The sequence below is a fragment of the Microchirus variegatus genome (assembly GCF_963457635.1).
Source record: "Microchirus variegatus genome assembly, chromosome: 12".
Lineage (NCBI taxonomy): Eukaryota > Metazoa > Chordata > Actinopteri > Pleuronectiformes > Soleidae > Microchirus > Microchirus variegatus.
Genome location: NC_139813.1, coordinates 11,062,173 through 11,088,060, shown reverse-complemented (window position 1 = coordinate 11,088,060; position 25,888 = coordinate 11,062,173). Strand labels below are relative to the sequence as shown.

The window sequence follows — 25,888 nt, the reverse complement described above, 5'->3', positions numbered from 1 at the left end:
TTGTCATGGAATGTAAAACACACATGCAGACACGTCTACATTTTCTTTTAATTTTCTTTTCTCTGTCCCTCACAGTGCTCTCACAAATTCATTCACACACTCGCACCGTGCAGAACAGATGAGCGGAAGCTGATGTTGGATGAGTGTCTAGTACAGGAAGCTGATTTGGCAGTGTGATTGGTTTGGCTTTCCCCAGGGGAGACTGGGTCAGAAAAAGTTAATGAGGGGCTCATTTACTGTTTCTGTCTGCTTTTCTCTGCTATTAGTGGGCCTCTGGTGCAGCCGTCACTCGCACTGTTTGCGTGGGGTGGGACACGACCTGACTCCTGCTACTAACGTGTGTGTGCGAGTGTGTGTGAGTGCATGTGTGTATGGACAAAAACCCCGGGAGCGTGTGCGTGTATGTGTGTGTGTGTGTGTGCGTGTGTATGTGTGTGGGGCAAGTAGTGGGCTGCATGCCCGTGTTTAGTTTGGCTAGGCTTCACACAGCTACTTGGCAGCAAAGAGCTGGACAGCTTAACAGCTTTGGACGGGGAGAAGAGAGCGAGAGAGGGAAGGGTAGAGGAGGAGGAGAGGAGGTAAGAAGAGAGGTGGAGGGACTTTAAGGGCCAGACGTGCTTGAGTACACACACACACACACACACACACACACACACACGGCATATTTGCATACCCTGAGAGACCGAGAGGTGTCTATAGACTTGGGAGCTGTTTAATCCCATCAGCACACTATAGGATCAATATGAAGTGAAGATGTGATATTGGGAGATGGACTGATGAACTAACTAAATTTATCAAATTGCGCTTTTTTTTGCTTTTTTCTTTATCTGTATTTTGGTCTGCACACATGGCCTCATCAATACACCTAAGCTAGCCCATCATACACCCCACCCCCCACCCCCAACAACCTTCCACCCCATCGCCGCCACAGCAACACATTTGCATCTTGTCATATTGTACGCTGCCGAGCCATATGCTGTTAAAGGAAGCGTGGCAGCTAATAGAGTGGCAGCTGATGGCTACTGCCTAATGACGGCCTAAGACAAATGTTATCAACTTCTCCAAGAAGCAAGCGGGGGGAGGGGAGGAAAACAGAAAGAGGAGGAGAAAGGAAGGGGGGGGAAACACAATGGAATAACAACAACAATAACACATATGCATATATATATATATATATATGAATGCACAGGGACATATTTTGCAGACGTCCACTTGAAACACACACACACACACATGCACACACACACGTACTTGAAGGGTGTGAATACATCATTTAAGAATCACAGTGGGCCGTGTCATGCTCCAGTTTGTGCCAATTACAGTCCACCACCTACCACCAAGGTCAACTACCAGTTAGAACAGTCACATTCTCCTCTCCATGCAGTCACTGATGCTGGACCTAATCACCCAATTTACACCCATCAAACACACAGACTCGCATGTACTGACACTCACACGCAGACACACACACACACACACACACACACACATCCTCAGTGAATATGACTGCGATGAGAGATTCAATGAAATGCAGCACGATTCTACGATACGGCACTTTAATACAATCAATACAACTACTTGTGACTGCAACAGTGTGACAGGATTCATTGGAAGAAGATGAAGAAAAAAAAAACCATCTCATGCATCCGCCCAGGTGTCCACTCAGCCAGACTCGTCCATTAAACACAAACACAACCTGAGACTGGCACAGAGACCAGCTCTTTGCCCTGCTCAACAAAACGAGGGCTAAGGGCCAGGAAGCCTGGAGGAAGTTATTAAAACATTGGCACATGCATGGAGCTGAGGTGGGCCAGTAATAATGCTCTCCTTTTCTCCTGGGTTGGTTTTTTTTTACTAAACCACCAGGCCAATTAACCCAGTCTTCGGGGACTAAGATCTGAGCTTTACATCAGATTTTATTCTTTCCAGATTGCCTTTTATAGCCATTATTTTTCCTTAAAAGTACAAACAAAATGCCAGTGAATGAAGGAGAGCCACGGTATTGACTGTTCACATATGGCCAGTGTAGAAAAGTTGGTGTAAGCTTGGCAGGGCTCAAGTAGACACCAGGCGTATGGTGAAGACATGTGGATTTGTGTTTAATCTAGGAATTCACATATGCCACTTCCCCAGCATGACTCTGATTTATATTTCGAAGCATGAGCTGGAGCTTTGTCCATTTATTTCACCCTTACATTCTGGGGCCTCTATTAGATTTTCTAATCCAAAAGGACTTATAATAAGACCACAGAAAAATAACAAAACTCCACAAGCTCAGCATTCAACAAGATGGGCAAACTGGAGCTTCACAGCTGATGGCGAACAGTGAGTGGATGTAATGAGTGTTCACTGATGCCAGATTTACTCTCACAAAGCTCAGGGAACAGAAATCATAATTGAAAATAAGTAGAATTTGAACGCCGGAACCTCCAGCTTCTCTGCTGTGGCACATTCAGGGTGAAAGCAAGGTGAACGGTATTACACCCAGGGAGCAAAGTTTGTAATAGAAACAGAAGATAGTGCAGGTTCTGCGTGTTAACAAGGAGGTGAGTCAGGAAGCAGATGAAATGTTACAGTAGGTGTCAGAGGTGTGTATGTGCGCGTGTGTGTGTGTGTGTGTGCGTGCGTGCATGTGTGGGCACCCACTGCAGCATTCCTGGGGTTCAGGTCCGCTGTACTCCTCCAACATTCCATCAAGGGCGACAGAACGCCACGGCGATAGATTAGCATACAGAACAAAGCCGCCCGCAGGCTAGGCCACTGGGACTCAAACCTGCCCCTGCAGCCCCTCCTCTCCTCTACCGTCCGTGCACGCACGCACACTTTCACAGAAAAACACACGCGCGCACGAGCCAGCACAAGCCTTCTGGGGAGTACGCGTGTGTGCACCTGTCAGGGGTTAGCTGACACCTCTGCTGCTGGCAAAGCAGCTCCTCATTAGCATGGCTGTGATCTAGGGGTCCCCAGGGGTCCCAGCCTCCTCTGCTCACCCCTGTCCCCTCCCTACACCTCTGCTCCTCTCCTCCTTCTCACATCTCCCATCTATCCCTCCCGCTCCTCCTCAACCTCCTTCTTCTTCTTCCTCCATGCCCCCACTCCCCTTTGCTCTGATGGCTTGTTTGTCATGAAGAGGGCTAATCAGGAGACACAGGGCCACACAGCTCAACTGTGCGTGCGTGTACGTGTGCGAGTGTGCGTGTTTCACAGGGAAGATAGACCTCGTATGTTAAGCTATGGCCCCGATGAGCAGCAGCTGACTGTCACACATATGTAGTAAAAGAAAGAGGGAGATGGAGAGACAGAAAGAAAGAGAGAGAGAGAGAGAGAGAGAGAGAGAGAGAGAGAGAGAGAGAGAGAGAGAGAGAGAGAGACTGTGGAGGGTGGCAGTAGCAGGCAGGGGGTAAGGCTCTCACACAGTGTGACTGGCTCCATGCTAACTCAAACCAGCTTTGGCCTGCTAACCATATACATGTGTGTGTGTGTGTGTGCGTGCGTGCATGTGTGTGTGCCTGTGTATTTGTGTGTGTGTGTGTGTGTCTGCAGCCAATATGACCAGCTGAAATCCCTGACAACCCAAGGGAGGATTTAAAGACACAGTGCTCATTTGTGTATTCAGTAAAAAAAAAAAAAAAAAAGTGTAAGGGACGACAAGCAAGGCTCGAACAAAACTTTCCCTTTTCAATACCTAACTATATTTATATGATTTTTTTTCATCCCTCCCTCCTTCTTCTCTCTTTCACTCATGTTCACATTCAGCACCTGTACCAGGTATCCGTGTACTCCACCCTGACCCTCATACCTCCTGAGATGCGGGTCAGATGAACAATAAAAGGGATCAGGTATCTCCGACAACTCGATCACAGACACGCACTGAGCGAGGCCAGCTGCACAACAATGCGCGAGTGCAAGAGGCTCTCATGTAGCACGAGGGAGCACGGTACTGCCATGAGGCGAACTATCCCAGCGAGGGCACAGGGGACGCTCGGTGAAAAATAACTGGGGAGACCTTTCTGTCAGTAGAGAGCTATGACTTTTGGCTCGCTTCTAGGTCAACGAGGGAGAAAGAGAGAGGAGGAAAGGGGGAGCGATGCAGGCAAAAAAGATAGAGAGAGAATGAATAGGGAAGATCCATGAAGTGCATTAGCTAAGCTCTTGGTGGCATTTCTCTAAGCCTGACTCATCATCATCAGCTCCTAACTGGTCCCAGCTCCTGCATGTGTGTGTTTTGGGGGTATGTGCACTCTTGTGGGGTCCGCTGTCTGTCATGTGACGCTGACAAATGGATGACAATCATGCTTGTGGTTGCGAGATGCGACGGAGGGGTGTGAGATGAAGGGGAAGAGGAAAGGGAGGGTGGTTAGGTGAAAAGGAATCGCATAGTAAGAAGAGGAAAGACAGTGAAGGAGGGGGGAGAAGGAAATAGCAGGAGAGCAGATGCTGTGCTTTGTTTTGTGTGTTTTTTTTCTGAGTCACCTCCATTTCCATTTTAAACGAGAAATGCAAGCACTTTAATCTCTCATTCCATCAACTACGCATTTTACCATGACACAACAGGGAAAACAAATGACACAAAATGGAAGGGGGAAAAAAAAAAAAGAAAAAGGAAGCAATGGTGTCAGTAAGTGTGCTGAATTAAAGAAACACAGTCTGCCACTGGGTGAAATATTCTCAGGAAAACGTCCCCCTCCATGCAACACAAAAAAAGGGTCAAATGTTTGCATAGGTGATAGCATCAAACGACAAAAAACACAAGCAGCTTTGACAATGAAATGGAAACTGAGTTTGTGGACTCCCACAATGTTTGTTTGAGGTTTTACATCCAAATGAGCTCCAGTTATACCCCTTAGGGACTCTCACTTTGTCCAGAAAGTCAATTTCCTATTCACTGCCAGTGAAAAGGAAATTGACTTTGACATATGAGTGACATGCGAATTCGGCTTCGTGGGTTTATTACATTTTTCTTTGGCTTAATCTTTTTATACAGAGAGTGCATGAAATATGTTATCATGTTTTGTTTTCTTTGGTTTGTTTTTTAAAGAAAATTATAATGTGGCTTAATTTGTTCATGATTGATGAATTAAATTAAACACAAGTTTTTCTTTCTTTTTTTTTTTTTTTACAAATCCATCCAAGGTTGAACGTACATTTCATGTATGTAAGCACTAAATGGTTTATCTTACCTGTGTGTGAGCGTGTGTGTGTGTGTGTGTGTGTGTGTGTGTAAAAGAAGTAAAACTGAAACAGCTCTTCGTGTACAAACAGTAGTGCATACGCACACTGTAAGCATGTGTTGTGCATCCATTTGCCCATATTCAGAGTGAGTATCTCAGTCTACCATTTCGGTGACAGGATGCTATATTCTTTCAGCAGTAGTAATGTTCCCCAGCTGGCCTCTGCCCATTGGAGCCAAGCAGCCTTAACTAGCAGCCCACAGGAAAATACCACCGTGGCCCTGAATGTTGCACACAAGTCCTTCCAATCCAATCAGCCTGCTATAAAACTTGCCCCTCGCATGCTTTGAGAAATGGCACAGAGGGCATTCCAGTGACTGAGAAACAGAGCCCGAAAACATGCATGAGCTATTTCACTATTACACTACAATTTCCCTCATTTAATATTTAATTCCTGCCATTTAAGGTTGCGAGAGGATACAGCGCATTAATCCCCCTTCTGCTTGGACACAAAGAGAGAGGCTGTGAGGCTGGAGAGGGCAACGAGGAGCACTGCATCATTTGACACTATTTTTGACTTATACCTAATTAGTGTTCGCTTACTAAACAGGAGCAACAACGGCGGGAGGGTGTTAAAAATATATAACTAGACCAGACATAACTGCTTAACTGCTCTGCTAGATCCATTAAAAAAAAAAAAATCCTTGCTGCAGAACAGTAACCTGGAATCTTGTCACATTATTTATTTATCTATTTACAAAAATGTGGTGTCGCAAAAAAAGAGATGCTGGGAGGACAAATGCGGCACCTTGGGAAACATTCACAAAGATCCTTTTTCCCGTTTGCAGTCTTTGTTCTCTGCTATAGGGTGAATGCCTGCAGCTTCATCATTAGCAAACCGACATAAACTTTTTTTGAAGTAACTGCGGGCGTGCAGGTTAATCGCATCACATGTGACCCACCGGGCAATTTTCACCTTCGTACTGCGTAAAGCAAAATAAAGAGAAAAAAACAAAAAAACATTACATTATTTTTTTATTTAATATCTTTATCTGCTGATCGCCCACAAATCAACTATTATCTAAAATTATTGATGGTATGAATACAGAGACGATCTCTCTTAGCTTTTATGTGCTGTTTTTTTTGTTTTTTTGTACAGTGTCTATCTGCTGATCTACTGCTCTCGTCTCTTGAGTCTTTCTGATAGTTTGTCGGCCGGCGGCACATTATAAGCATAGCTCTGGTCATGTCTCCAGGTGGATTTTGTTCTCTCAGGTAACCTCAAATGCTCCACACACACACACACACATAATACAAATGCAGACATGCACTGTATATAGATTCATCTCTCAACGTACACACCCAGCACATATTTATGAAGTGACATGAAGTGTGTGTGATGGGGCTGAGTTTGGCCCCAGGCCTCCCCCTGTGGGTTCACTGTGGCCTCTCCCTCTCTCCCTCTCTCTTTCTCTCTCTCTCTCTCTGTCTCATTTCTTTTCATTCTCTTTCTCGATTTCTCTCTGTCTTTCTGGCTGTTATCACGCTGATACATTTCCTGCTCCTGGCACGGCTCCTGCATAGCTTATGGTTAAAGAAAGCTTTCATCTATCCAGTGCCTTTAGGATACACACACACACACACACACACACACACAAACACACACTCACTCACACCCACACATATACAAGCGCTGGTACAGGCCAGTGCTGCCCCGCCAGACCACAGGCCCAGACAAGCTCCACTGGCACCAATCACCCTGATAACATCTTAGGCTTTATTTCATTTTGGCTTGCTCTGTTCTGCTCTGGGAAAGACAGACACAGAGAAGAGGGCTCTCTGGAAAAAAAAAAAGAAAAAAGAATTGCACCAGTATACAGGGAGAGCATAGCCCCTTAACCCTGAGCAGTTAACTCCCCTGTCTGAAATGCCATCTCTGGACATGACAGTGCAAGCCCTTTTTCATCCAAAAAAAAAAAACACTGGTGAGCACATGTATTCATTTTATCTGTAGGTGACAATATAAGTTACTGAACAAACATATTTATAATAAATTAATCATGGTGCGAAATCATAATCCCTCACTTTGAAAGGGTCTGTCCACCCAAATTATTAAAAGAAAATCCACTAATGCAAATAGTTCAGGTTTATTTACTCAGGCGTACTTGCCTCAACCTGCCCACACGGAGAAAAAAAATGTGTTTGAAATATTCAGCATCGTCTTGTGTTACCAGATGATGTGTCCCTCATAATCAGAACTGTAAACAGATCTCACTGTAAAGTGATTTTATTTCTTGAAATGGTAAAGCATTTGTTACAGGAACCCCTTTTTTTTGTAGAAAATAAATGTTATTAGAAACGTCTTCCTCTTCGTCATCTTTTCTTTTGTAGGTTCGAACACCACAAATGAAATTCCCCTTATCTGCCGTGCGCTGCGGCAGAGACACACATCACTAAGACAGATATCTCAAAAACCGGGGGCAAAGTTAACTGAATTTATCTGCATGATTAGGTAAGTGAGCAAACGTCTTTTTGTGTGAACTGAACCTTTAAAATTAGATTAAAAATCTACTTAAAAGTTTTGCCTCTTTTTTTTTTGCCCAGCATCTCCTCACCCATCAGCCACCACACAACTTTAAAAACGTGTTCCTGTAGATGTGAGTGTTGTTTTGTGAGTATAAAGGTTGGAGACACTTTGTGGTTTGTAAACTCGATATTGTTCCTGTTACACTGCTTTATATTGAAGTGACAAACCGACATAAAAGAAGCTCATGTTTGTCATGTGTTTGTCTGTGTCTGGTGTTCTCTCTCTCTCTCTCGCAGTAATTGCTCAAGACAAATAAGTGGATGAAATAAGGGGAATCGTAAGGGTACCATGAAAGGCTTTCAATATCTCTTGCGGTGAGGCAGCCTGTAAAAGGAAAAATACGGCTGTAAACACTGTCTCCTCATTTTCTTCCCCACTATCCCACCCAATCAGAGCAGCAAGATAATAAGATAAGGGGAAAGGAACAACAACAGTGAAGCAAGTAGGATTACCCCCTTTCTGACTGTCTAACAAGTGCCATCTCTTTTCCTTTCCACAAATACTAATGGCAGCCTTTTTACTCCCAAAGGCAAACACTTTTCAACAGAAAAACTGGAGCGAACACTCCGGTCAGAAAATCTTTCCATTTAGCCCTGAAAGGGCCACATTATACATTATGCACTAATGTGTGGCAGGCTGCACAATAGCTGAACACACACAGACATGTCAGGATTTTAACTGCATGTCTGTCCTGAGGAGAGGTGTGCAAGTTGCTCAGCAGGTTCTGCTGTAGAGGCTTGCATGTTTCTGTATTTAAAAGTGTACATACACGGTTATATTTTTAAAAGGAAAAAAAAAAGGTGCTATATTACTCTGTCCTGATGAAAGCATATCAATTATCAAATGTCACAAACAGTGTAGAGAGGCAAGAGGTAGCTGAAATAACTCCAGCGCAGTCAAATTACCTTGATTATAGCTATTTATGCATAGAACATAAACACTTTCACAGATTCCCCCACTGACACAAGTCAGCAGCTCACGGTCCAAGGCAAACGAGACCATGAAGCTCGCGCGTCAGCACTTCACTCAAAGCTCGATGCAAAGCGGCATGTTTGTGTTGAATACCAGCGCGCCATCATCACTCTCCATGCGTAGCAGGGACGGGGTGTGAGGTTTCTAATGCCTCTTAAGTAAGGCTGTTAAGGAGCACGGAGTCCACACATCTGGAAGACACAGTCAGTCGGCACATGCTGAAAGTTAGCGGTGGCGCTCGCAGTCCAAATTAGTGGCGAGTTTTATTCCCCCGCTGTGGTAGGAAAATATCAAATCTGCTGCCATATGAGTGCCATAAAGCTGGCTGTGGAGCGTTTGATGCCTTCATGTGGGAGCCTTTAAGCTGTGTGTGTGTGTGTGTGCGTGTATGTGTGTGTGTGTGTGTGTGTGTTGGGTGGGAGATGCAGGCCTTTATGTGAGATGGGAGTCATTGTATGCATTCCTGCATGCACATATGTTTTGTGTGTGTGGCTCATATCGGTGTGTGCACTCCTGCAAGCGTGTTTCCATTTTCTGTATAAACGTGTGAATGTGTGTGTGTGTGTGTGTGTGTCAGGTGGCTGTGGCCGTGTGCACATGCAGCTGTGCCATTTTAGCAGCTCCCTTATAGACCTAGTTGACCCCGTAGCAGACAGACAGACAGACACAAGCAGAGTCAGACGGCCCCTGGGGTGGTCCTGTCTGAGGTGCAGTGTTATGGGCCAACGCCACTGCGGGCCCCATACACAGGCATGTGTGCTGTAATTGTGCGCAACCTCACCCAGAGACGTGCATGTGTACCTGAATGCTCACACAGCAGCATCGTGTAATTAAATAAATAACCACAATATGTAAAATTATTTAATTAGGTAATTTCCATGTGCACGTGTTCCCACAGGTTTCCCTCTTAGTTGTAATTCTTAGAAAACATGTCTTTTAATTTTAAATATTAATGTTAATAAATGCATTTAAATATTTCTGTGGAGTAACTGGATTCAGGCAGTATCATGCTTGCAAGTTGCAGATATAAGGGCCACTATATAGCTTTTTGTTGTGTAAATGTAAAAACTTTATCTATAACATCTATCCAGGCTTGTTTCCTGCATCAAAATCAAAGGATCATCCTCTGCTGTTTTACTAAGCAATGGTTTGCCTATAAAGAAAGTCTTGTAATCTTTACTGTTTTGTTGTTGTGTTGAACTTAATCAAGGCCTTTGAATACACCGCTGTAAAACATCTCTGTTACACCATCTCTTTCTCACTTTCTTCTTTTTTCTTTTTTCATTTTCCTCGATTGCATTTTAAATGTGGAAGACAAAAAAAAAAAACTCTACAAAAACTATGTGCGCAAGCGTGCATTCATGTTACTCAGTGGTGTAACTGATGTACTCCTCTTTTTTTTTCTCCTCCCACAACCCCCCCAACAGCGGAATAAGGAAAAATTTACCATTCAAAGAAACCAGGAAATGCGAAAAATGAAAATAGGCACACATGCCTAACAGCAGACACAAGATAAATTCCCTGGCAAGCATTCAATTCACTCATGTGAGAACACATAAACACAGAGAGACTGCTCCAGAAATGCATGAACACGCAGGATACACACTTGCAGGCACAAACACACACACACACACACACACATGCATGAGTGCACACACACACCCCACCTACACAAGTGCCACCATGTAACCCCTAATCACAACCCCAGAGCTTGGACATCAAATGAAGCAAGTTTTTAAAAAAAATAATCAGGAGTAATTAACGCATTTTCATATGCAAATGTGATTAATGCAAAACTACAAAGTCATTATGCAAATCGACTTTTCCTTGAGCCTCTGTACAAATATTCACAGCTCAAATCAGGGATCAGTCTCGCCATCTTTCTTTTTTATCTCTACCCTTCTCCCTCTTCTGCTATCTCTCCCTCTCTCTCTCTCTTGGAGTAGAGATAATACGTAAGTAGCATGTGAAGTTATTTCTAACTCATGCAGTGTGTGTGTTTTCATGCGATGGGCCGGGGCTATGGCATTACGCCGCCTGCCTACTGATTACTGGCTGCTTGGCACTGGAGCGAGACAGGGAACCCGGCGTACAGGGGAAGGTATGAATATGCAAAAGCATGATTGCTTTTCATGATTAAAGCCTATTTAATATGGAAATGAGAGCAAGCCAGGTGATTAAAGGAGCATTGGGTGGTGGGGCAAAAAAAAAAAAACAAAGATGGCGGGAGAAATACAGAGAGAAGAAGACGTGAGTGAAACACTTTCAAATCCAAACCAGAGAGGTGTGGAGATGTCACGGTTAGTTACAGCCGCAGTGAAACAAGTGTCAGTCATTGCTGTCATTCACACTATTACTTATGTAAGGTGGGCAAAGGAAAAAAAAATCCCTTTTATGCCCATTAGTTCAAGGACAAAGAAACAGATTTTATCACTTTAAGTCACTTCTGTAAACTTTAACACACTTTCACAATGACCAAAAAAAAAAAAAAAAAAAAAAGTTTAAGTGTGACCGTTTTAAAGTAGCGGGAATTTCATTTAAAAGTCTTTGAACACCAGGTATCGGTATCGCTGAAAAATCTTCAGCCTAATATATTCATATGACTGTGCTGCCCACACACATGACAGCAAAGAGATCAGAGGTGGACGGAGAGAAAAGCGCGCGCACACACACACACACAGATATGTTTGAGGATGTTGCTGTCGTTCACATCATCTCATGAAATATTTACCGTGTGATCGCTTTACACATGGTGTTTGTGTGTGAGAGAGAGAGAGAGAGAGAGAAAAGAGACAGACAGTGTGAGGGAGAGGTTGTCATGATGTGACTTCGCCCCTTATGTACTCGATGTCGTAAAGTGCTCCGAGGGGGCCCAGCAGCCGTCCTGGGAGGAGTTCAAAGCAGGGCCAGGGTCGTCTTAGCATGGTAACGCTCCCCTAGTGACAACCCCTTTGCTTGCCTGGTGACACGCATCATTCTTCACAGACACCACAAACACACACACATGCACACACACACACACACACACACACACACAGTCACAAATCCATACAAAGCACACACACACGCACACACATATTAAAATAGTCCACACACACAGAGTGCATGCATCAGCAAGAGAAACTCAGGAAAAAAAAAAAAAAAACTGGGAGCAGAAGGGCCATTTTTCATCTACGCCATGTGTGCGATAGCATGTACGTGTGTGTGTGTGTGTGTGTGTGTGTGTGTGTGTGTGTGTGTGTGTGTGTGTGTGTGTGTGTGTGTGTGTGTGTGTGTGTGTGTGTGTGTGTGTGTGTGTGTGTGTGTGTGTGTGTGTGTGTGAGTGTGTGTTCACACCTTTTGGGCTGAATCTGCTAGCCTTGCAGCATGTTTGCATTTTAAGGAAGCAGGATGACAGACAAAGAGGCCAGACAGGATGTTATAAAACACGGCCAGGTGAAGCAAAAGGAGAGGAGAGGGGTAAATGTTACACATACAGCGCAAACATGCATCAAGTGTGCATGTGCATGCGCATCCCGAGTCCCTTTTGTTGTGTAAATTTGACACACATGCTCATTATCTTGTGTCTTTCTTATTAACACTTGCGTCACAAAATCTTTATGTGTGCTTTGGCTGCAAAGTTCTCAATACCACATGCAAGAAGCTGTGTGTGTGCGTGTCCGTGCGTGTGTATGTGTGTGTGTTACGAACACAGTGGACTTAATTAGACATAATAATGTAATCTAATTTGGTTGGAACTTGAGACTGCCTTGAGTGGCAATCTAATGTGTTGAACAAAGCTCTCCTCTTCTCTTTAATTTGGCTTTGAGTGTTTTCATGTCCTGTTCTCTCTGTGATAAGTCTGTCTGTCTGTCAGTTCCTAGGTAAATAGGTTTTAACTCTCTTGATCCCCCCCCCCCCCCAATAAAAAAATAAAAATAAACAACAGATAAAAAAAAGTCTCTGTCTAAAATGTGAACCGCTCACTGTTGCAGTCCATATGTTTTCTCCTGGGAAAATGTCTGTACAAAGTAACGCAATGGTCTTTATTTTTTTAATTAGCAGTGACTTCCACAACCGCGCTGTCACATATAGTTTGTGATCTCCCTCAGCAACATTTTTTTTTCCCACTGCAGAAGATTGTGACCACACACAGCTGCTGGCCACACGCAGAAACTGCTGATTCCTGCAGCAGTGACACAGGATGTCTACACCAACTTTCATTTCAGAATGAACAAAATGTGCCAATTGTGTCCCTGGACTTATTATTATGATAATTATTATTTTTTTACAAAATGTTTTTACAGATTTGCTATATATTAAAAAAATAAATAAAAAAAAATACATTTACATCAGAAATTTTTTACGTCTCGGATGTAGTGAATTAAAAAAACATGCACCTGCTGTGAACCTAAAGAGCCCAGAGCCTGTTGTCATGGCATCTTCCTCAAGTCTAAATTCACGCTATTTAATTTAACACTGATTCTTCTTTTCTACACTTGCTGTTATAGACCTGCACAATCACTGAATTATTTTTGGATGTAATCATCACCAAAATACTAATAACACCGTGGTATCTGAGTCTTACCGTTTAATTTTATGCAATGCATGTAGCGTAAAATAAACGCCTCCGCTTTATAAAAATGACATAACAGTTAATATTCTGTATCCGGTCTCATATCTGAGTTTAGCTGCTAACTTTTACAACTCGTCTCCCTTCTTCAGCCAGGACCATCTTAGTCTGCGGGAGTCTGTGTAATCCTGGATAGTCTTGGGTGTGATGGTGACTGTCTCCTCTGATAACTTTGAACTGGTTTCCCTGCAGCGCTGGCAGTCTCTAAACCAACCACCCCGCCCCACACACACACACACACACACACACACACACACACTCCCCCCCGCGCACCCCACAGCCAGATGAACGGCCTTGCTACTTTATTAATCCTCTTCTCCTCACCATGAACACAGATGAATTTTAATCAGCTTTTTTTAACCTTTTTTTTTTTTTATATGCTGCAGGATTTCTTTACAAACGCTCAGACACGTGATATGCACTCACACAAGAGGGGGAAAAAGAAAAAGAAAATACACACAAACACACACACACACACACACACATACACACTGGGGGTGGCTCCTCTATCACCTTCTTCCTCGCCTTTCAAAATTGGTTTCAGCTGAAGAAGTCCTTCAGGCCTGCCAGTGTGTGTTTGTTTGGTGTGTGTGATTCTGTGTGTACATGTGTGTGATGTTTTACTTAGAACAGAGCAGAATAGACACACAGTGCAGCTCTCTCTCACTCACTCTTATGAAATCATCCCAGGCTACATTAATCCCTCCTGAAGGCCACTGTCAAAATAACAAGCAGCTGGGATTCTTTAAAGAGAGCTATCTGTCTCGGACAGGTGAGAGATGTCTGCATGTGTGTGTCTGTGTGTGTTTGCACCCATGTGTGTGTTTAAGACATGAGCATAGATACTGACATGCTGAAAGCTCCCTCCAGACTGTGTTTACAGCTGAGATGCTTACTGTGTCCCGTAACTGCAGCCACCTACAATGAGTTTCAGTCTACGTACCTCCTCTTTCCTGTTTGGGGCAGATTCCCCTGGCCGGCGTCAGCCTCCTCTCCACATCCACTTCTCCACCGGGGGTCACCTGGATGCCCACCTCCACTGGAATGGACCCTCTACCCAGCTGCAGTGACCTGATCCTGGGAGAACTGGGAATGCCCGTGATCCCGTCCCTCTCCCCGGGCTTGGAGAAAGACCCCGGTCCGCTCCCGAGGCCCCGGCACAGGCGGCGCTTGTGCTCAATAAAGACCAGGATTTCGCCCAGAGGGAAGTTGGTCTGGCACTGGCCGCAGGTCAGCAGATCATGCTCCCCGGGTCCTGCCCTCCGAGGGCTGGGAGTGGATGGCTCTGGCGATGGAGATCCTGCTCCTGAATCATGATTGGCCTCAGCTGCAGAAAGGGAAGATGGAAGGTACAAGATCGTCAAACAGGGGCGTTTGTTTTTGTTTTTCAAAGACAGAGCGAGAAAAAAGACAATGTGACAGGCTGCAAAAAAAACAAAAAAAACAAGGAAGTTTAGTTATCCCAGATTAATTTACCTGATAAAAGCAACCTCCCCCTACCACAAGAGATGATCATTGCATTCTAAACTGTCTCGCATTCATGAAACATGAAACAAATCCGCTGTAAACCTGCTTCGCCTAGACAAACACCTGCGCACCTTATCTGTGAGAGATCTGCGTGGGTGGGACCCGGCACATATAGTGTATGTATATGTTTGTCAATGTGTGTGTGTGTGTGTGTGTGTGTGTGTGTGTGTGTGTGTGTGTGTGTGTAGGTGTGTGTGTGTGTGTGTGTGTGTGTGTGTGTGTGTGTGTGTGTAGGTGTGTGTGTGTGTGTGTGTGTGTGTGTGTGTGTGTGTGTGTGTGTGTGTGTGTGTGTGTGTGTGTGTGTGTGTGTGTGTGCGTGTGCGTGTGTGTGTGTGTGTGTGTGTGCGTGTGTGTGAGTGTGTGGGTGTGTGTGTATCAGTCTGTGTGATGGTGTGTGGCCAGGAAGTTATTCATCTTCGACTGCAGGCTGGGTTTCCGGTGAAGGCCCTCGCTGCACTGAGCTGTCATAGTTAGACGGCTGCCTTAACCATGTGGGAGCCCCAGCTTGTGCAGAACAAAGTGAAGCAAAACGGAGGCCACATCCACCAATGTGGATCTGTGTGTGTGTGTGTGTGTGTTTTCATGTTTGGGTGTATCACGGAATAAGACAGAGAAAAGAAAAATGAGAATGAGTAAAAGAAACTCAATAAGATGTTGAATGTGTGTGTATGAATATAGCCGCACACAGGTGAGTGTGTGCACTCTATTCTCCACAGACAGAAAATCTATAAAGCCAAACCCGGGGTCCTGTTAAGAGAGTAAATCTCATTCTTCACAGATCTGACACGGTCATTAATAACCATTACACATTCTACCCTCCCTCCTCCCCTATGGCGGTGACTGACTCCCTCAGCTTAACTTAAATCCCTAATGGACGACCTTCCATTTTTTTTTCCAACACCACCCTCATGTACCAGTATGAAAATGTGTCCTCTTCTAAAACAGCCCAGAGGTAACTTGAAGCTCCAGAGGATAAAGGGCCGTCTGAGTGAGACGTACCCAGGAGAGAGATGTTGATGGCGGGGAGAGGAGTGTAGCAGCATCTGCTGTCTCTGCTGCTATACTCCTCTACCTCTAGCAATGTGCTGCCACCCCCCACCCTCCCCACCTTCTTTTTCTCGTCGCCTCTCAGCTCCCTTTCTGCAAACATGACACCCAAATAATTGCAAAGATTAGACAAAAGAGGGTGGGCGCTGGTTCGTGTGCGCATGTTTTTTTGGTGTCTTATCAGTGGAGAGAGAGCCTCCTAAACTCTGTTATCACCCATCTCAAAATGGCAGGAAGCCGTGGCTTCCAATCATAACTGTTAAACTGGCTGTTTTTTTTTTTTTGCAGAAAATGTAAAATTAGAAATATTTCTTTGCAGCCATAAATGAACCCCTCCTACACACATGCCCCGTTCCCACCTTCTGCTCCACGTACATGCATCGACTCACACACCCTGACATTCACGTCCACTCATTTCACCCTGAAGTGATGATCTGATGCCAAATATCTTTTCTCTAAATGGTGATGGGTTCCTGGGCGCCTGCCAAATAATTTCCATCTCATAATCTTTGGCTGCAAAGACGGAACACAAACACATATTTACCTGCAGTCCACAACATGTGACGGTAAATCACACAAAGTAATGTTCCGGAGTGTGCAGACAGGCCATGTAGGTGTGTGCATGCGTGCATGTGTGAATATGTGCAGAGCATGTAAGTAGGCTCATGCAGGAGATGCATAAAAAAAAAACACTGCGCGTTCTCATTTCTGACGCTGAAATCAAGACAGGTGGCATGGGACCTAGATCATCATGTGCTGTAAATGAGAAAGAGGTGAGATCAAATCGACGCACTGACAGACACCTGGGCATTTGAACTTGACTTTCCCCCTGTCAGAGACAGAGACAAGTAGACTAGGGCCTGTTTGTTAACCTATGGATGAGTAACATTGCCTGGGGCCAGAAGGCAGTAAATTAGCAGGCGTTGGCACTGTCACTATGCCACTGGAATATCAGTCGGACAGCTTCTAAAAACCACACCCCTCTCTGAAACCCGTGCACTCATCTGTCCCGAGGCTCACCTGTGTGAGAAAAACACATGTGCAATAAGGAACGGAACATGGAATGCTTGCGGCAAAAAAAAAGAAAAAAAAAGAAAGAAGGAAAATCAACCGTGGACGACACAAACACACTAATGGAAACACACACACACACACACAAAAGAAGAAAAAACAGACTCACATGTAGCCTATCATTGTGACAGAGAGTGTCTAATTCCTCTGTATAAACTCCTATGTGAGAGGAACATGCTTGATAGGTAAAAGAGCATGGCAGGCGCACTGTCAAACATGCCATTGTTGAGAAAGCGTGATGATAGCAATGAAACCCAGCTGTCTAAAATGATACCACACATATTTTATATTTCTCTCTCTCTCTTCGTATCTCTCTGTCTTTCACTCTCTCACACACACACACACACACACACACACATAGACACAGAGCTGCAGTCGCCCTGTGACTCTCTCCCTTATCAAGTGCTGAGTTGAGTCAGGCAGCCTTAGAGCACCCCCTATCAGTTTGATGAGGAGAGAGTCAGTTAGTCACTCGACTGCTGCTGCCTGCTGCCTGCTGCCGCTGCATGCACATCGCCACTGCACAATATGTACCAGATGGGAGACACAGCTGAAGACAATGGGCCTCTTTCACTAATATTTCCATTTGTGTAAAAAAAAAAAAAAAGGCTGAAAAATATTCAAACGCCCCGGCCACAAAAGTGCTTAATGATGAGACAATGTTGTCAAAGGCGAGAGGACTTGTCTCGCTTTGGAGCGGGGAAATGTTTTAATTCCAAATAGTCAAATGTTTGCCGTGCAGCTGGTTAGCAGTCGCATTGTAATTATCACTCAAAAATATGCACATGACACTGTCAATGTGGTGTCCTCGTCTTTGTTTCTCACATCAGTGGCCAGCGAGAACAAGCTCAGTAGGTAAAACTTGCCAAAGTGACTGTAATTGCAATGTTGGCTCTTCTTGCCATGTCCTTAAACTTTAATTGCCCGGAGAGGAATCCCTCTAATACCTTTTCCATTGTCTCTATCCTCATGTACCCTTGTGTGTGTGTCAGTGATGACTCTTTTTGTTGTTTCATTGTGCCTGCGGTGAAGGCAAAGAAAGAAGTGCAACACGGTTTGACAAGTTTGGCTCTGCCCTATAGTTAAATAGAATCAAGAAAAAATGCCATTTCGCTAATTCTTAAGAAGCGCTGTGTGTCCTGGCTGAAAGACGTGAAACTAAATTTTTTCCTGTTTAAGCCCTGACCTTACACAACATTTTAATACCTGCTGCACACTCTGTTCTGCTGGTGCAGGCAGAGAAAGGCCAGGGGCACTGATATGACAGTCGACCACACCGTATGGGTTCAGACCTGTCTCTCTTTCTTTGTCCTCCCTTTTCCATTTGCTGAGCTAAAAACACACACACAGAGAGAGAGAGACACACACACACACACACACACACACACATCACACATGTGTAAACCCCACAGGGAAAGACGGATAAGATTCACGCTGTCATTGAAAATAAATGACACTAGCGACGTTGCAGATGGTTGCAATCAAAAATTCAAACAACAAGCGGCCTCGCTTAGCCTATCCCTTTTTCTCGGCTGTGATTGCCAAGGAAAGCTGCAACAGTGTGCGTTGTGTAAGGCCAGGCCTGTGTGTTTCATTATCTTATCACCATTTAATCTATAGCAGTCTCGTTTCTTATCGTAAATCTTAGATTATCAGCCTGAAAGTGAGCAAAATAAGGCTCTGCAGCTGACTGTGACTTGTCACTAAATCGCTATAAATGACTTGTAAGCTACGAAGCATGACACTCGTCGGTGTAAATCAAATTTGCCAAATGATTTTTAGAGATATAATGATAGTACAAAGGCCCTTGATAGTGTTGCTAAATTGATTAAATGTGTTCGATAATATTGAAATATAGAAAGAAAATCAGAGAGCAGGCTGCCATAGTAAATCATAAAATTGCTCACCAGTCATCTCCTGTGAGATTATCATCCGCTCACCACAATGTGTGTGTGTGTGTGTGTGTGTGTGTGTGTGTGTGAATATTTACTGTGTCGTTGCTGAGCGTACGGTGGTGGGTTTCTCTCTAGCATTTGACAGCCATATGGTGCAAATAAAGGAGAAAACATTAACTGTTTCACAAGTAGCATGCCAGTTCTGAGCGTAAACAGTTATCACAAGGCGTTTCCATGGCTGGATCTAGAAAACTGGTCTCTGTAAAAATGCTGATATCAGGTTGTAAAGGGGGGAAAAGAAAACCCCAAAAAAACAAATACATAAAATAAAAAATACACCAGTTACTAAACAAGCAAGGCCTGTTCTACTAAACACCAGTGTGATTAAAAGAAGATAAGTATATTCATAACCAAATATTCTCTGGTCATGAATTTGACTCTAAGCTGAGACAGTGGCTGGACAAGCCTCAAAAAGCCCAAAAGGGATGTTTGTTTTAAGTCTTAAATTAACAAAGGATGTAGTGTAACCTGAACGACAGAAAATACTTTATTATCTCTGTTTGTTAGTGCGAGAACTTGACTTTCAGCGTGATGTTTGTGTACTTTTCCAGTACAGTGTCTGCTTTACTTGAGGCGTACTTGAGCATTGCGTACATTCAAGGCAGCAACGCTCACGTACGTTTCTCCCTTGAAGGCTGACCTGACAAGTAGATTTCCAGTACACAGTCTTCCACTAAAAGCCTGTCCAGAAATATGCTGATATTCAGGTTCTCTGTGCTCCAAGTAGAGCATGACCTATAGGCCCATGGCTGCAGGGCACAAGGCTCCTGTGTTCAGTTACACTGAATAACCCCTGATGTGACATGAGGCTGATACACATGTCAGCAACCGCCAGCAACTTCATATCATTACTTGTGTAAGGAGATACCTTGTGACTGCTCTTGACAGCTGATACTAAAATGTTGATCAACGACAAGTCACCTCGGTCACACACACAAAGAAAATTATTAAAACCAACAAAATCCCCTTGTGTGTTGTTTAATGTTCTCTCGCTGTACATACAGTGTGCTCTCGTTGTATGTCGTCGCAATCAATTTACAGTTTGGTGTTTTCACCCCCCAGCGCCACTCAGATCCTCCAGCCTGAGGTGTGATCCTGGTCCTCCTCCTCCTCCTCCTCAGACCCACCCAGCTTAGGGAAACAGCTCACAGCGACATGCACCCTCGACACGGACATTAAAAAAGCTTTCCACCCATCGCAGCTATGATGTGGCTTCACTCGTAAGACATCCTTTACATATGGCAAACACAAGGCTCTGTGCAAACACGAGTACATGTTTGCAGGTAAACGCTCACCGAGTCGCATTGTTCTCACAGGAGGAGATCGACTGGAATCAAAAGTTTAATGGTTTTCAACGACTCGTTTTTCAAAGTCAAGTTTGGCCATTGTGTGTGTGTGTGTGTGTGTGTGTGTGTGTGTGTGTGTGTGTGTGTGTGTGTGTGTGTGTGTGTGTGTGTGTGTGTGTGTGTGACCTCCCTGGTATTTGACAGGCAGAGAACAAATACTTGACAGTCCAGTCCTTTACCTTGCACTTGCAAGTCTGCCGGTCAATGTCTCTGCTTGAGGCCACAACATGTGAAAGAACAGGTACGATGAGATTCAGGCCTTTAACACGAGCCAGCTGAACATTGTTAGAAAACAGGCCTCTCCAACTAACTTTTTATGTGTCTACAGCCAAGTCAGATGTGAATAAAATGATCTGCAAATGCACCACACATGGCATTTGAATGCAACTTCAACTCAAACAGTTAAATTAAAAAATTTAAAAATGTAAAAGCTATCATCTTGAACATCTAATTTATAGATTATCCTTATGTACAAGTTCAGCTCGCAGGATGTGCTGAGTGCGCATCAGGTGCTGTGAGGTTTTGGGTTTCATGTCAAACGAGGTGACCCATGGCTGGAAGGAGGGGCGTCAAATATTTAACTGTGAGTGTAAATTAGTACATAAGTCGTGGAAGACAAAGACAGATTATACTATTATGCAAAAAAACGCTGCGACTGTTTGTCCAAAACCGTGCAATTTAATATTAAGCACACACGCGCGCCCGAGGTGAAACTGTTGAGACGATGGAAATTGTGCAAATTCGAAAATGCGTTGCGGGACATCAACTCTGTCTACAGCTTAATTAACTGACAGGCGGTAGAGATACAGAGTCAGCTCAGGACTCAGCCTGAATCAATATTTGTCATTTACCTAAAAATCTGCTGAGGGTGCATCACACATTCAGCAAACATTTAAATTTCACATTTAAATTATTTTCCACTGAAAACTCCACTGGAAAAAAAAAAAAGGCAGTGGAAAGTGGATAAATGATTAGTATTTAAACTAAATGTGTCGGGTGGGTCGGAATGCGCCTTAGCCCTTTCAACACAAAACACACTGGCCAAAGATTACATCATGAACTTCTGCAATGAATTACCCAGATTAGGGCCTGTATGAAATTGGATTTAGGCAAAGCACAGCGCTGGGAGATGAAGGTTAGATTGATATAATTGATTAGAAATTGGATTACGCGACTTTTTAATCAGAGGCTCCAAAAAAAAGAAAGAAAATTCCTGCCTCAGATTTAATCTGTGCAATTTATTCATATGTTTGATCGCAGCTCTATAAGAGCATCAAACAAAGCTCACGTTTAAAGTGTCGCATTAATAAAAGTTCACATTGTTGTTCACTTCCTCCTTTTTTTAAGATGACAAGTTGAGAGGATTTTTACTCAGTTGATTTTTTTGGGGGATGTTATAAGAACAGGCCTTTATGTGTCAGGGAAAATAAAGTGAAGTGTGTGTGTGTGTGTGTGTCAGAAACAGAGAAGGGGCGTCATTATTTAAATTTTTTTTTAAATGTCAAATGTAAAATAAGATAAAATAAGACACCTTGTGAAATATCTCAAAAATAAACACAACGTGGTCTCATTTTAAAAACAAATGGTAATATTAAACACAATGGACACAAATATTGACAGTTCAACATGTTGCAATATCATGAAAAAGCAATCCAAAATTGTGTTGTGGTGAAATGTTGGGTTGCAGACACGCGCAACACACACAGTCCCTCTCTCTCTCTCTCACACACAGACACACACACACACATGCACGCACACACACACGCACACACACACTTTGCCAGACAGTCCCAGTGTAGCTGTCATCAGATCATTTGTGCAAAGGGCACATTTGAAACATTGGCCTCTTGACACTTCATAAAGTAGTTCGGTGGAAAAACCATTACTGACCAGTGTAATTTCTCCAATTGAGTCTTAAAGTGTGTTAAAATAAACCTTATATTGCAGTGTTTGTTTATCTTTTACTGTATCACGTGGTGAATTTAATGTCTAACAAATCATACAAATTGTCCTTAATTAACATCTTTGTTTGGCGCATTGTCAAATATTTAAAAATAATAAAAGTAATAATAATAATTCAGGAGCATGAATGGCGTCTTTTTCTCCAGTCAACTCTTACAGTTTGTTAGTCTGCAAAATCATAATAAGATAATAACAACACACTAATTTCAGCCAGTACATTTAAAGGAAGAATTAAACTCACCTTGTACTGTCTCCCTGTGCGTCAACGATAAGTGCTGCGGGTTCACCTGCTTGCGGCGGGACATTGCCCCGGCATTTACTCTGGCATCGCCCGGTGAACGGCACTTGGAGTCGGCTTGGACCGTGGTGTCGGTCTTCTCTGGGTCACAGGAGACCAACTTTCCTTTCGTCCCTAATCCCTGTGCTATTCACAGTCCTCAGCTGCAGCTTTGATGATGCGCGCTCGGGAGGTGAAGGGGTCGCAGTGCAGGAGCGCAGTGAGGAGGATGGAGGCGCGGGCGCAGTGTGTCCACAGTGTCCGGCAGCGGCGTCTAATCGGAGGACGCAACACCTGGATTGAGGAAGCCAAAGTGCAGTTTTAGGAAGCAGTTAGTGGCCGCTGAGCTGATAAAGTGGCCACGTTATTTTTGCAATGAGCTTTTTTCAGATTTAAAAAAAAGAAAAGAAAGAAAATCCAAGACTGCCCACCTCTGCAGCGGCTGTGGTGACAGATGAAGTCCGGTGCACTCCGCCGGCGGTAGGTATAGTGCCTCTTATTTGGCTCCTTTCCTTGTCTTAATTCTAATGATATGATTATATCATCTGGGGTCAGTGGCTGCTGTTTATTCTAGAGTTTCCTACAGTCCTTCGATCTCAGCAACGGTGCGCTGAAATGACCCTTTGGCAATGACTCCTCTTGCGCGTTTTGGCATCGGCGCGCGGAACGGCAACTCTTGGCTCTGGTGGCAATAGCCTCGCTGATTGAGAGAGGGAGGGAGCGAGAGAGAGAGAGAAAGGGAGAGAAAGCAAGGCGGGCAGACAAGACACCTCCTCCTCCTCCTTCTCGACCAACAAGCAGAGGTCCAATGTTTCCCAGTTCCCCACAGTGTCGAGGCTACTTCTTGTTGACTCACACGATGAAAGAGGGAGGACCCTGAGTCTGTGCGCGCGCGTGGGCGTGCGAGCGTGTGTGTGTGTGTGTGTGTGTCTTGAAGGGATTCAAGTTCAAGTGCGTCTGTTTCGGTTACGCACCGTCGCGGACATGTGAGGGACAACACACGGACACAAGGAGGAAGCTGCGATTGCTTCATAGAAAAGTAATTATCACTCAAAATCGTGCCTGACTTTTGTCCACATTTACCAGCTCAAATGGCCACAAACAGCATGGTGTCTAAATGATCAATATTTCTCTTTATCAATTGCCCCCCCCCGTGCTAAGTTTAGAACCCCCCCCCCTTTGATACAATGCCAGCTGAAATGTGCAAGCATATCAGGAGGAACTTGTTATTATCACAGCCATCTACAATTATATCTAAATTAACAGTCTGGCTGCAATTTGAATTCAGACAATTACCACTTTCATGTTATTGTAGCGTTTATGTGCTTTGTAAGTGACCAAAGGATTGAACGCTGCTACACATTGATTGATAAACAAATGCAAAGCACACGCACGCTTCTCCTCACACAGGATCAGAGGGGGGAACAGCATGCTGCATCTTTGTTGTTCGCATCATTTAAATATGTTGTGAGGCAACAGTACCCTCTGTTGGCACAGTCTGGGGACATTACAAACCGGTTTAGGAGGTGATTTCTCAACGTACATTTAACGTGCTGTTACTCTTGTTTTGAAGAATGCAGTGCAGCCTCTGCAGAAGCTAAGGGAGTCCTCCAAGAGCAGATCCGGTTCACTCACTGGCAATTAATGGCACTAATGAGCAATTATTCTTCACATAATTCACAGTATCTGTTTAGAGCGGAACATACTCAAGGTTCCTTTTTTTAAAACCACTGTTCACACCTGCTCCAGTCTAGTTGGAGTGCATTGCTGAATTAAAACAAAAGCCTAATAAGGTCACTCAAAGTTGACTGTTTCCTTGTGGTTCAACAGAGAAGTATGCAGCTATAGCAATACATTTTACAGTCTGCCATTAATAAATCATGGTGGGCAATTTTAAGAGCATTAGAAGTTTGATTGCTTCAGGGCAGGCCTAGGGGACTTTCAGGACAGTAATTATTTATATAAATGAAATGTCATCTCAGCTCTGGCTCAAGTAGACATAACCTCAGCAGACTCCACATGGAAACACCACAGCATAACAGCTATCTTTCACAGATAGGCTGCGCATGTTGTCGAGCATATTGCTTTGACTGGAGTGCATAAATTTGATATGTGATATTACATGAAATGTCTTCTTCTTCTTCTCCTTCTTCTTCTTCTTCGCATCAGGCCAAGAGAGCAACAGCACACTTGGACGCATTTGGATGCTAAAGGAAAACATTATTCTGAGTTCACACACATACTCTCTTGCCATCTCCTCTGGCTGCAAGCAGCTCCTTGATCCTTACCCATGGGTTTCTCAATAATACATCAATGTCTCCATTATAGCTTGTTTCTGCTGGCTCTGGGCAAAGGCAGTTTAAGCTGGGTTGCACAGGGCCAACATACCACAAATACCCCTGCTTGTGGACACAGGAAAGGTTTTAAGTCCAAAGTGTTGCCTCCGAGGAGACATGCATCTGGCGTGGTAAGTGCCATCACTGAATGTGAGATACCTGAACACACCGCGGGGCATTGCTGATACACTAGAGATGAGGATATGCTGAGATGAAAGCTTTGTCCAAGTGACAAGGAATATTATGTTGACATTTAAGCTCTTTCCCACCAAAAAAATACCCACGATTTAATGAGATTCCAGGCACTTATAATTTATGTTAAAACATCAGAATTAGCCCAAGGACAAGGTTCAGCTCTTGTACATCAGTGGACAAAATTACATGCAACTTAACTGGGTTTGATTCTGGGTCACAACCTTCGTCACATCCTTTTATCTTCCATTTTTCATGTCTTTCCCGTTTGTTTACTCTCTGAAGAGCAACAAAATAACAGTCATATCTTAAAATAGACCAACATATATGTACTTAAAAGTGCATATAATACAAATTTAAAGCTGCTAAAAGAGAGTTGGATGTGCTCGAGGTTAAGTGTTCAAACCGATCAAAGCAGCCATAGTTGATGTGTTTAACCACAATGTGACAGCACTGACATAAACAATGAAAGGTCCACTCTAGGACAGCTCGTGGTAATATGAATATTGCTCTGGGATTTGCTTATAGTTGGTGCTTCATTATGCAATGTTTAATATTAATAAAGAAAGAACAAGTATATATTATTCATAAGCTGATTTACTGTGGTTTGTGTATGTGTGTGTTCTTGCATGTGTAGCTTTGTAAGGACCAAAAAACAGGACATTTTTGGCTGGTCCTCATGCAAGACCTGGTTTTAGGGTTAGAATTGGGTTTTATGTGTTAGGGTTAAGGGCCTTTTCTGGCATAAAGACTGATCTTGTCGGGACCAGTAGTCATCATTGAGACCAAAACCTGGTCCTGATGAGGCAGAACTTCTTCTCCGATGAAGTGGT

General features: G+C 43.8%; 1 protein-coding gene across 1 annotated transcript in view; it reads right to left on the bottom strand.

Moving 5' to 3' along the window:
- The window catches only part of bcl11bb (BCL11 transcription factor B b), a gene marked incomplete at both ends in the record, with an annotated part of 25,647 nt that extends 3,092 nt beyond the window's left edge, over positions 1-22,555 (bottom strand). Inside the window, 2 exons of the mRNA XM_083899024.1 lie at positions 14,286-14,669; positions 22,492-22,555. Of these exons, the coding sequence (XP_083755150.1) occupies positions 14,286-14,669; positions 22,492-22,555 (448 nt within the window). The remainder of the gene's footprint in view (positions 1-14,285; positions 14,670-22,491) is intronic.
- Between the last annotated feature and the right edge of the window lie 3,333 nt (positions 22,556-25,888).